This window comes from Aricia agestis, chromosome 4 (genome assembly GCF_905147365.1).
Source record: "Aricia agestis chromosome 4, ilAriAges1.1, whole genome shotgun sequence".
Lineage (NCBI taxonomy): Eukaryota > Metazoa > Arthropoda > Insecta > Lepidoptera > Lycaenidae > Aricia > Aricia agestis.
Genome location: NC_056409.1, coordinates 6,494,961 through 6,508,185, shown reverse-complemented (window position 1 = coordinate 6,508,185; position 13,225 = coordinate 6,494,961). Strand labels below are relative to the sequence as shown.

At 38.9% G+C, this 13,225-nt stretch overlaps 1 protein-coding gene across 5 annotated transcripts; it reads right to left on the bottom strand.

Moving 5' to 3' along the window:
• Positions 1-1,307: 1,307 nt before the first annotated feature.
• On the bottom strand, positions 1,308-6,896 carry LOC121725929. 5 transcript variants are annotated; one of them, XM_042113120.1, is made up of 3 exons: positions 5,208-6,896; positions 2,663-2,830; positions 1,308-2,278 (listed from the first exon to the last, which is right to left on the bottom strand). In XM_042113120.1, the coding sequence occupies exons 2-3, from the start codon at positions 2,781-2,783 to the stop codon at positions 1,491-1,493; spliced, it is 909 nt and encodes a 302-aa protein (XP_041969054.1). In that variant the 5' UTR covers positions 2,784-2,830; positions 5,208-6,896; the 3' UTR covers positions 1,308-1,490. The 5 variants fall into 5 exon arrangements, with proteins under 5 accessions (XP_041969054.1, XP_041969052.1, XP_041969050.1 ...); XM_042113118.1 differs by having other exon boundaries at positions 1,308-2,830; XM_042113116.1 differs by lacking the exon at positions 2,663-2,830 and having other exon boundaries at positions 1,308-1,811.
• Positions 6,897-13,225: the final 6,329 nt, after the last annotated feature.

The window sequence follows — 13,225 nt, the reverse complement described above, 5'->3', positions numbered from 1 at the left end:
GTACCATCATATCTCCGGTTTAGGCTGCGTTTCCACTGAAGCGGAGCGGAGCTTAGCGGTGCCCGAATTGACCAATCACCATGCTCGAAATCTCCGCTCCGCTTCAGTGGAAACAGCAAGAGCAGTGGACGCAGCTGAGCGAGGCGAAGGGGTGCGGAGGACAACGGGGTGCAGAGCGGAGGACAGCGGAGCGGTGCGGTGCGTACTCGCGCTCAGGCGGTCACTGGCGACCGCGACATCGTTACGTCACAATAGACATAACTCCGCTCCGCTCGACTCCGCTCCGCTCGTCTCCGCTCCGCTCCGCTTCAGTGGAAATACTGAGCACTTTTCGCCGCTCCTCTCCGCTCCGCTCTGCTCCGAAGAGTGGAAACGTATCCTTATCGTCGGTAGAGAGATATCTAGCTAGTGTTAAGTGTCTTAATTAAGGGAAACATTTCATAATTACTGTCCAGTTTTCTTCTTCTTTTTCTAACTTCGTGAATAACTTTGTAATCTCATAATTATAGTACATGTATAAGATTACAAAGTTACATTAATTGCAATTTATGAATCATTGTACCGGTACCATCGATATATCCGTACGTCTTTCGAAGGAGTAATAGTTGTAGATAGGTATCTATATATATGAAGCACTAGCTTTTGCCCGCGGCTTCGCTCGCGTGGAATTCAAAAATCGCGTAAAATATGAATATTTCAGTTTTTATACCGTAAAAATTTATGAGATCCATGCAATACCAAGTCGGTTAATTTATTTAGTCCCTACCTAGGGGACCTTCTGTCTTAAGTTATTACGTAAGTTATTATTATCATATCAATATTAAAAATCTTTTACGTTTTAAATAAATAGATCGACTTGGACATCACATGAAAACACAATATATCTTACAATAATTTATACATAATTAATATTATAATTATTATCAGATTGTATTAGTTTATTGCGCTCCATACGATTGATGCAGGCCCGTATTATAGCTGTGTGATACTGTATAGTGTTATACTAAACAATCTAATCATGCGATGTCCAAGCTGATCTATTTATTTAAAACGTAAAGTATTTTTAATATTGATATGATAATAATAACTTACGTAATAACTTGAGACAGAAGGTCCCCTAGGTAGGGACTAAATAAATTAACCGACTTGGTATTGCATGGATCTCATAAATTTTTACGGTATAAACACTGAGTTGCGAGAGTTATTTTTCAATATACTTTTCTGATAAGGCTCTGATGAGGTTGACTTGATAGAAACGCAATGGACTGTATAACAATTATTATATTCGTAATTAAAGGTACAAAAGAATGCCCGTGTGCGACGCGTACAAGGTTTGAAGGTGAAGTGGCGAGCGGCGGGAACGCGCGGGCCGCGGTGGCGGCGATCCGCGATGCGCACGCGCAGCCAACGACGCCCGAAGAGGTCCGCTCGGGTACATTCGGCCGATGTAGATGCGCCGACATCCTCCCCGGGTTGAAGCGTCCAGGTCTTCAATCTATTGGGAGCGGACAGATAGAGTTGAAGGCGCGACGGATAGTGCCCTTCCTGGTCTTCAACTCTGCGACCCTCGTGACACCGTCAACGCCCGGGTAGGTCTTGATGACCCGGCCCAGGGACCAGAGCAGAGGTGGCGCCATCTTGTCTTTGATGAGGACCAAGGACCCTGGTTTCAATTCCCCTCTGGAAGCAAACCATTTTGTTTTCACCTGCAGCAGAGAAGTATACTCATTGTGAAATCGGCCCCAGAAATGTGTTCTGATGTGCTGGACTCTCTTCCAGCGGTCCAATCGAGAGATGTTGGCGTCAGTCACCTGGGAGCAAGGCACACATAAGAGTGGTCTACCAATTAGGAAGTGGGCAGGTGTTAATACACAAAAATCCTTAGGGTCTGAGGAAAGAGGTGTAAGAGGGCGTGAGTTCAATACAGCCTCAATATGAGTGAGACATGTAGCCAGTTCTTCAAAGGTGAAATGAGTTTGGTTAAGAAGTCTTTTTAAGTGTTTTTTTGTAGACTTCACAGCAGCCTCAGCAAGTGAATTAAAATGTGGGCTGTATGCAGGTGTAAAAATAAACTCTATTCCCTCCTGCGCCATTTCAGATGCAACATTTGAGGAATTTATAAATTTATAAATCTCGTTACACGCGCCTACGAAGTTAGTCCCGTTATCGGACGTGATGCTTTGGGGCTTGCCTCGACGCGCCACGAACCGATTTAAGGCTGCCATATACGCCTCAGTAGTGAGGTCGGAAACGAGCTCCAGATGAACCGCCTTTACAGCTGCACAGACAAAGATGCACATGTAACTTTTTGTAAGCTTGCAGCCACGACCCTTTCGATCGGCAACCAATACTGGACCAGCGAAGTCAACATAACTATTTAAAAAAGGGTATTCTAAATTAGTTCGTAACGAAGGCAATTGACCCATAATAGGCTGTACATTTTGAGCTTTATGTCTATAACATTTAAGACATTTATTTACTGTAGATCGCGACAAGTTTCTACCACCTAGCGGCCAATATGACTGTCGAATGTGTGACAGTAACAGTTGTGGACCAGCATGTGCAAGCTTTAAATGTTGCATATGAAAAATAAGCTTAGTAAGAATGTGCTTACTACATAAAATAATAGGATGCCTAACATTAAAATCGTAAAAAGAATTACAAAGCCTTCCGCCCACGCGGATGAGGTCATCCTCATCTAAGAAGGGTGTCAACGGAAGCAATCTACTTTTGCGTGGCAATTTTTGACTATCCTTTAGAAGTTTATACTCCTCAGGAAACATGTCGAGCTGTGAGAAATGTATAATTGTTTTCAATGAATTTTCTAACTCTGTAACAGAAAGATTGCCACACAATTTAGTTTTATTTTTTAGGTTGTTAATAAACCTTTGTACATATGTAAATATTCTTTGAATTTTATCTAGATTAGAATATTTTAATAATAAATCATGAATGATTGATGAATGAATGGATGTGCCTGAATGATGAATATGATATGAAAGGTTACTAAGATGATTATCTAAATGAATCTCTACATCCGGTAGATCATGTTTCTCTGAGTTTGGCATTTTAGGCCATAAACTTTCGTCAAGCGAGAGAAACGAAGGTCCAGAAAACCAATTGGTATCTTTAAGAGAGGTTGCATTCAAACCACGTGAAACAAGATCTGCCGGGTTGTCCTTTGACGGTACGTAGCTCCAGGTATGACCATGTGTGCTCTCTTGTATTTCGTTGACTCTATTTTTAACAAAAGGTTTTAACAGATTAGATGGAGTAGAGAGCCAACTTAACACAATGGTAGAGTCACACCAGAATCTGTATTTATGAATGGGTATGGTGAGCGATTCTTGGACTTTAGTACACAGTCTTGCCCCCAATAGAGCTCCACAAAGTTCAAGTCTCGGGATGGTCGTAGGCTTAATAGGCGCTACACGATTTTTGGAGAGAAGGAGCTGTACACTAGTAACTCCTGCATTATTGGAGGATCGAATATATACGCAAGCACCATATGCCTTCTCGGAAGCGTCAGTAAAAATATGAACTTCGTGTATGGTAGAGCTTTCATGCAGTACCCAACGGGGAATTTTTAATTCGTTTAGAGCTGTGATACTATTTTCAAAGGTTAGCCAAGCGTTACGTACCTCATCCGATACAGCGTCGTCCCAGTCGTACCTGTCTAGCCAGAGTCTCTGCATTAAAATTTTTGCTTCGACAACGCACGGACCAATGAGGCCCAGAGGGTCGAAAATCTGGCCGATAACAGAAAGGATGTGCCGTTTCGTAACCTCTTGTGTAGGTATAATGTTAATGGAAAATGTTAAAACATCGGTGCTACAAACCCAGTTCAGACCTAAAGTTTTAGACTGATTATCATTTAGATTTTGATCTGAGAAAAACAAATTATCATCGGTAGTTTCCGATTCATTACAAGTTATTTGATTTAAAATTTCTAAGGAATTCGATCGCCACTTTCGTAAATTAAAATTAGCGGAAGCAAGCGTAGACTTAACCCTGTTTGTAACCTCAACAGTTTCTGGTATGGTGCTCCCCCCATTAAGATAGTCATCTACATAAAAAGAACGTCGTATAGCAAATTGCACACGACCGTCCTCAATGTTATCAGCCAGACTCACTAAGCATTTGGTAGCAAGATAGGGAGCAGACGCAGTACCGTAGGTAACTGTATTTAAAGTGTAGGTTTTAAGGGATTCTGTGGGATCGAACCGAAAAACAATATTCTGAAGGAATCGTTGGTCTGGACATAAATATATAGAACGGTACATTTTCGCTACGTCGCCTGAAACCACATACCTATATTGACGAAAACGTATTAGTATACCTAACAGATCGTCTTGCACTACCGGACCGACCATCTGAATATCGTTAAGTGACACTCCCGTACTAGTAGGGGCTGATGCGTCGAAGACAACGCGTAGTTTGGTAGTGGTGCTAGAATCACGTATTACTCCATGATGTGGAATGTAATAGTTAGCAATATCAGGTGGCGAATTAGTTGTATTTAATGTCATATGACCTAAACGCTCGTATTCCCTCATAAAATTATAATATTCAATTTGAAATTCAGGGTCTCGCTTAAATCTTCTCTCTAGGGATAAAAATCTGTTCCTAGCAGTTAAATATGACTGTCCTAGAGAGCTTGGATCCCCTTTCAAAGGCAATTTTACCACGAAACCACCGTCAGTATCACGATAGGTGGTTTGTGCAAAATGTTGTTCACACATTCTCTCTTCAAGAGAGTGAGAATATTTTGGTGCTATGCTGTCAAGCTCCCAAAATTTTGTTAAGTCGGGAGTGACACTGGAATGATGGCAAAAATGAGAAGAAATAGTGGGAAAATTATTAGACTTATGCGAAATACTTCCGGATACAAGCCATCCGAGTTTAGTTTCGTACAATGTAGGTAAATTTTTCCCTAAGCCTATTTTACTGCTACCTATTACATTCCAGAATACCTCAGCCCCTACCAGGATGTCTACGACCGACGGAACGTTGAAGTTCGGGTCCGCTAATGCAAGTCCTGAAGGAATAGGGACGTGAGTGATGGGCACAAATGATGACGGTAGGACCTTAGTGATTTCAGGCAAAACATGGCACTCGATCTCCACAGTAAACGAACAGCATAATGACTCTATTGTGAGGTGACAAGACTGTGTACTAGTGGATATATGATTGCTAATACCCGTTACCTTGGTGCTCGTACCGCGCAGAGACAAACCCAGCTTCTCGACGAAGCTCTGCGTAACAAAATTCGCCGTACTACCGTTGTCCAGCAGTAGCCGTGCTGTGTACTTCTTACCCGTCGCACTGGTCACGTTCACCAAAGCTGTGGACAGGTAAACAAGCGAAGATGTAGCAAGCTGCATGGAATTAGCGGAAAGCACAACATTAGGAGATTGCGATGAAGAAGGCGATATAGAATGATTGGCAGTAGGCAATGGATTGCAAAGTGGTTTATCGCTAGATTCTATATGCAAGAGTGTATTGTGCTTCAATTTGTAATATCGGCAATGAGAAAATTTGCACTGCTTAGAAGAGTGTCCTGGCCTTAAGCAGTTAAGGCAAATATCAAAGTCTTTAGCTTTTTGTATGCGATTTTCAATAGCTAAAGCTCGAAAAGATTCGCATTTGTACAAAGTATGTACCTGGGAGCAGAGAGGACATTTATTATTAATTTTATTTTGTTTTTTAATATTACTATTAGATTTATTTAATTTAGAAGTATTAGAATTATTTGACAGGTGACTATTATTTAAAGCTACAATTATTTTATTATTAGATGAATTTAAAGTATTGTTACTCTCAACAGATTCTAACCAGTCAGCTTTTCTATTTAAAAATGAACAAAATTGAGTTAAAGTTGGATCACCTGAAATACTATTGTTTCTATACTCCTCCCAGTCACGGCTGGTTGTTAAATCTAATTTTTTAACTAAAATAAAAATAACTATTGCTTCCCAATATTTCGTTGGCTGTTTTAAATTTGTGAGAGCACGTATATTTTTGTTTGTGACATCTACGACATTCCTAATGCTGGCACTAGATTCTCCTCTGATAGGTTCGACATCAAATAAAGCCTGCAAATGGTTGTTCACAAGTAAACGATTGTTATTGTACCGCTCACACAACAAGTCCCAAGCTATTTTGTAATTGTCCTTTTTAAAATCGATATTTTTAATTAGTAAAGCGGCATTACCTTGAAGAGAGGCGCGTAGGTAGTGAAACTTGTTTATGTCATTAATGCAATCGTTTTCATGGATTAAAGACACGAAAGTGTCTCTAAACTCGAGCCAGTACTGGTAATTTCCGTCGAAATGAGGCAAATCAATTTTTGGCAAACGAACAAAGGAATTGGAAACATGTGCACCTGAGTCAGCATCTCTGAAGCCCGCCTCCGAACCATTGGACACCGAAGAACCGAGCAGGCTGCGCGTGAGTGCCACCAGGCTGAAGAACTGGCGGTCGAAGTCCTCACGTTCCACTAAGGATGCGGCACTGTCAGCTTCTTCGGAAAGCATCTCGATGTTCGTCTGAAATTCATCGAAGTCCGCATGTAAGGTTTCGAATTTATTAAAACGTTCCTGCAGGTCTAATCGTTGCAACTCAGATAAATGGTCACTACTTTTAATTAAATTTAAATAGTTGCTAAAAATAGTAACCTTAGATTTAATAGAACTACGCTTCTTTATTAAAATTTTCATGTCCGCCATTTTGTAGTGCCAATGACTCGCAAAAATGACGACGTGCGCTCACAAAATTACAAATATCAAAATTATCCACCAATAATAATCGCAAATAGCAAATTATACAATAGTTAGTTATTACAAATGAATAATTGTAAACGTAAAAACAAGTTATTGAATGCAGCTGTGCAATAAATCGTTAACTCTGATCAGATAAGATAACGACGCAGTTGTTTACTATTTCAAGTTCAAGTTCATTAATGCAAGCTTGTTTTTAGTACCAATTCTAATAAGAATAGTTTTATGCGAGATTGGTGAATTTGAAAAGAAAATTAACGAAAAAAGTATTTTAAATCACCTCTGTTTTAAAATTAGGGAAAGGAAATGGATAATAATTGGATATGACTCACTCAAATATGCAAATATACTCCCAGAAAATGACTTCAGCTCCTTCCAATGTTGCGAACACGCTGCCACGGGGACGACTCCTTTGTTCTTTGTCTTCCTGGCCACGTTCAAATTCCAAACGGCGGCCGTGACGTTGGTTTTCGAAGACGAAAAAAATTACGACGGGGCAAGTACTTTTCCGCGAGAGGACCAGTTTGATAAGGCTCTGATGAGGTTGACTTGATAGAAACGCAATGGACTGTATAACAATTATTATATTCGTAATTAAAGGTACAAAAGAATGCCCGTGTGCGACGCGTACAAGGTTTGAAGGTGAAGTGGCGAGCGGCGGGAACGCGCGGGCCGCGGTGGCGGCGATCCGCGATGCGCACGCGCAGCCAACGACGCCCGAAGAGGTCCGCTCGGGTACATTCGGCCGATGTAGATGCGCCGACATTTCAGTCGAATAATATTTTAAGATTATTACTTTGGAGTGAAAGGAGTTGAAAAGTCCATAACTTTTAAGCTCAATTTCTGTGAGTGCGTTTTCGAGTTAGCAAGCCGATCCGCACCCGATTCTAACGATTGGGTCGGACCATCCGTCCTATGAAATGACTTGTGAATGTACAGTAAAGGTGTGAGCACACTGAGACGTGCCGTGCCGGGGCTCAGCGTGCCGGGGCTCATCGCAAAAATCCGACTCCATACAATTTGTATGGAAGCGGATGCGCGTATCGCACACTGTGTCGGGGTGCAGCGGATTTCCGCTTCCATACAAATTGTATGGAGGCGGATTTTTGCGATGAGCCCCGGCACGCTGAGCCCCGGCACGGCTCGTCTCTCGACTCGACTCCATTATTAGTCATTTACTGATAAAATATGTGCTTTCAAAACCATACTAATATTATCGAATATGTGGAAGTGTGACCTATTCTTTGTGCTCAAACCGCCGAACTGATTTCGATAAAGAAACTCTGAACCCGGAAAATTTAATTTTTTCTCGCTTGACAGCTATGATATTCTATTATAAAAAAGGTAGATATCGCACTAGCGCGTACAGTCTGATACGGCCAAATGAAGCTAAGTCCCTTCTTTTGAATTAGTTGCATGTTGGCAGCGAGTGAGCGACGAGGTGTCACGTTAGAATATCATTGTGTCACGTTTTTGACTTAAAATGCCAAGCTGCGTTTTTAGGAAATGCAAAAATTATAGTTATAAGGTAAAAAAGGATGAAAAAGTTACGTACCACAAGTACGTACGTACGTAAGTACATGAAAACATCTAGTAATTAATTTTTATTTGGATATTTTCCAAAATTATCGACAAATTATTTAATGCAAAAAATTAAACTAAAAAAGGATAAAAAATACGAACGACAACTGCAGCGTGATAAGGACAGATAATCGTGTGACAGAATAATCGCGCATGCGTGCCGATGTGCAACTCAAAGTATATAACAATCCTTTTCTATATCATTCGTAACGTAATATCTGTCGCATTCATTGTTGTAATTTATAGATATACCATAGGTAGGTATTTATATGTCGTGAGGACCGCTTTGTATGAGCATACGCCATCTTTAATAAAACATTATTGGTTGACAGTATCTCTGTATCTACGGGTCCAAAACTGTCAAAGTGACGAATATCAAATTAGTACGAATTGTGCGAATTACTCGACATATTATGAATTGCAAGCAGAGTGACCATTTTGCGATTTAAAAAAAAATATTCATATTATGATTCATAATAATAAGATCCTCCAAAGCGACCATTTTAGCCCCGCTGTTCATCAAAAACTTTCAACGAAGTATTGGAAAAAACTAGCGTAATAATATTATGTGTCATAAAATTGTACAATATATATCAGAGGAATTGTTTCAGATTTGGTCGGGTTAGGTCAATATTATGATGACGTGATCTGACAGCTGAGCCAGTCCTAACCCTACTAAATTACGTAGGTGCACCATCTATGAATCAATTTGTCTGTGGGATCATAAATACGAGCAATTAAAATGTTTACACGTGTTATAACTATTTATTCACTGAAATGTAAAATTAGACGATTTTTAGGCTTCCGTAGCCAACAAGAAACCCTTCAAGTTTCGGTCTGTCCGTCCGTCTGTCTGTCCACAGTTTTGCTCAGAGACTAAAGGGCCTACAAAGCCGTAATTTGGCATGAATGCACTTTGCACATCATAATGATGCCAACAAAATGGTATATACGAGTAAAATCTTTAAAAAAAAATTACGATACTTCCCCTACACATCAATGCGGGGGTGGTTTTTTTTGCGTCCACCCCACCGTGTGGGGTGTCGTTGGATAGGTTTTTTAAAAGTATTATGAGTATTCAAAGATCATCATTTTCCGATTTAGGGATCCATTTGTCAAATATGCAGTTTTAAAGTGGAAAAAATCGTTAGAGTCCAGTGTCCTCCCCTTCTACCAGCTAAACGGTTACTTCTGGAAATGTAATAAATTCACGGGAGTAGGAAATATGCTGAATTTAAAAGGAAAACTATCACGGCTAAGAATACATAATAAGTTATTGAGTAATAGTCGATCAACTAAAAAAATGTATTCGTAGAAGTACAAATAAAGTTTAAATTTCTTTGAACGTACTCGTAACTGAGATGATTTTGTAAAGTGACATAAAACAGACCGTTATAAATGTGTATGTATTCATTGCCTATACAAAAAATTTCAAAACCAGCCATGTGCGTGTCGTGCCATGCGCAATATAGGGGTCCGTAGTGCCGCTAGTTTTTGGGAGACACTGGGGACACTTCCGCTTTAAAACTTCATATTTCACAAATGGATCCCTAAATCGGAAAATGATCTTTAAATACTCGTAATATTTTTAAAAACCCTATCCAACGACAGCCCACCGAGTGGGGTAGACGCGAAAAAAAATCATCCTCGCATTGATGTGTACCGTACCGTACCGTATTTTTTTTATTTATTTTACATACCATTCTGTCGGCATCACTAAGATGTGCATTCATGCCGAATTTCAGCTTTGTAGGTCCTATAGTCTCTGAGCAAAACCGCGGACAGGCTGACGGACGGAAATACCGAAACTATAAGGGTTCCTTGTTGACAACGGAACCCTAAAAACTAGCGGTACACGACACGCACTTGGTCGGTTTTAATATTATTTCTGTTGAATTATGAAAAGGCAAAGTACAAAGAGAGTATAGTATCAGACATAAAAGGTAATTTTTCACCCACGAATGTCTTAAGATATTCATGAATACTAATTATATAATTACTCATGTTGTTTCACTAAATTCGCCACTTCGCTACGAGAGCCTTCTTCGCAACAGGATACAAATATATTATTTATTGTCCTGTCGTTATGATACGTACTTCTATTGTGACACAACAAATAATAATCCTGGATTACATCTGCTAATGTTATTTATGTTTACGTCAAGATTCCGGCTACGATGATAGGAATTGGTCTTTTCTAGAAGCGTAAATTATGTTTTGAAATAAGAGCAAGTTAAACGCTAAAATATTTAAGTATGTTTTTTTTTCATAAAACTAGTTATTATAATATGTCGATTGCTAACTTTTTTCCCCAAACTGCCAAACGGATTTCCATGAAATTTATTTGGTGTAGGTTTCTTATGCATAATATTATGGTCTCTACTAGTTTATCATTCTCAAAGATCATTCCGAAGCACACACGGCTAGTTTTACTTTACACAAAGATCACAATTAGTAAAGACATCACATGGACGTTGACCTCTATAGAAATCAAAAACTTTTTATTAGATTTGAGCAAAAAGTTTTTATACACCATTTAACACCGACCACAGTTACCTAGCTCGAGTTGTATTTACTGTCGAGACAGCTGTATATTTCGTACAGTCCCTGCTAGCAAATAAATACACCCTTTTTTTCGTTTTACTACGGCGAGGGGGCTATTTATTTAAGACACCGACCGTACCTCATCTCTATAACATTAAACATTTACGTTGATAGGGCAGACGAGCAAAATAAATTTTATGCTCCAATCACCACTACGGAATTAACTTTTCCAAGCTGATATTGTGTCTGTGTTTTATATATTAAAGGTTTTCTCGTTTAATTAAAAATATTTTGCTGCATAGTTTAAAATTTATAGTAGATATTTTTAAAAAAATCACGAAATTCATAATTGCATATACTCTTTAGTTCTAGTTGTGGTAAAAAATATATTTTTGATACTAAGGGCCTGTTTCAACACTTTCTGATAAAGTGCCTAATAGACTATTCACAACTTTTTTGACAGATTCTCCATACTTGATCTGTCAAGTTAATTGGTGTATAGCATTATCAGAAAGTGGTGAAACAGGCCCTAAATGTTTTAACAATTAAAATATGTTGTCTGAAGTCATAAAATCCATTACCATTTTGGTACATTTTAGGAATAATTATTAACCGATCAGACAGCAAAATGTTAGAGGTCGTCCGAAGATAAATGGTCTACAGCTGTCTCTATACTCGGACTGAAATCTGGAGCAAATCAATTTTGGGTCCCTATTGCTGTGGGACACTTGTCTCCCTGAAGGACATATTGAGAGAACTATGGGCTTTATTGACCCAAATATTTGATCTAGTTACACCAATTAAATGATCTGTCATTCAATTTGTGGTAGTGGCATATTTTTTTACTTTGGTGTGACCAACTTACGCGGCCTCGCATGTTGGCCAATGATAGACAAATTAATAAATATTATTAAGAACCTGCACAGAAATATGTTGGTCTATTATAGTCTATGATATATATTATGTCGAATATATCTACATACTATGAGACAGCTACGAATCGCCAGTTATATTAACGCCCGTTATAGCCCAACGTGAGGGTCGGGCGGTTATATTTTTTTAGGTATAAGCCGCATAACTGATTAAAGTGGCCAAGTTTATTATGTTTAAATAACTTTTACTTTATTCTGTTACTTTTATTTGTATTTTTGATACGAGTGAACAAAGTCGCAAGCAAAAGCTAGTTGGATCATCAAAACAAACACGCCAAATTAGTGTAAACGAGGCCCAATCCCCTTCCCTACCCTCCCCTATTCCCTTCCCTTCCCTTCCCTAACCTATATTACCCTATTCCCTCTTAAAAGGCCGGCAACGCACCTGCAGCTGATGCTGCGAGTGTCCATGGGCGACGGAAGTTGCTTTCCATTCCGGTGACCCGTTTGCTCGTTTGCCCCCTTATTTCATAAAAAAAAATACAATACAAACACTTTAATACTTTACAAGTACAATTCACTTAGCTTTTCCTCATTTTCATAAGCAATCGAAACAACTTTTCTGAAAAAAACAATTATTAAGCTGAAAATAACAGATATTAACACTTTGATTTTAGCCAAAAGGCCTAGAAGCGTTTAAGCCAATAAAATACTACAAATACTTAATTTATAACGATCTTTGTTTGAAGTACCTAATTACTAGCTAAAAGCTTTGTGAGGACTCGCGTCGTCACACCTTGACTGACTGATAATGACACATCTATAAATAGAAATTACTTATTGTTAAAGCACAAATCAATTAGGCGTGATAGTTTTTCCGTATAGTGTACCACAAAATGTAAAGGTTGTGGAATATACTAGGTCTCGCTTCGTTCGCCCTAATTATGTGGTTCACAACATAGAGCCTATTGACAAATATACGGACAATTAATTAATCTGCGTTTGTACCTTTTGAATATGGAAACATAAAAATAAATTGCAAGAAAATATTATTAAAGCGAAATAAATATTTACCTTGCCATGTTTATGTGAAGACTGCATGTATTGAAAAGGGTCTAGAAGCAAATAAGCAGAAATCGTGTTAGAGTCACTTACACGGAAAAAGGTATGGAGCGAATTTATTTTAACTTGCTGCGACGTGCGGTCTCAAAGTCCACCTATCATTTTCCACGTCGCTTTCATCGTATTTAATTCCTAAAGCAGATTTTATTTCAATGGCTTACTTGGTTTTTTAATGTTTTGATTTAAGGCGGGGATTAATCTCAATCAAAAACGATAACCTTGCACACAACCAAAGACCAAGCGTATACGCATCGCAATAAGATTCATATTAGCTTAGCATAAAACTGTAACTACTCCGGCGGATTTTCTCTATTTTTCATGTTTTTT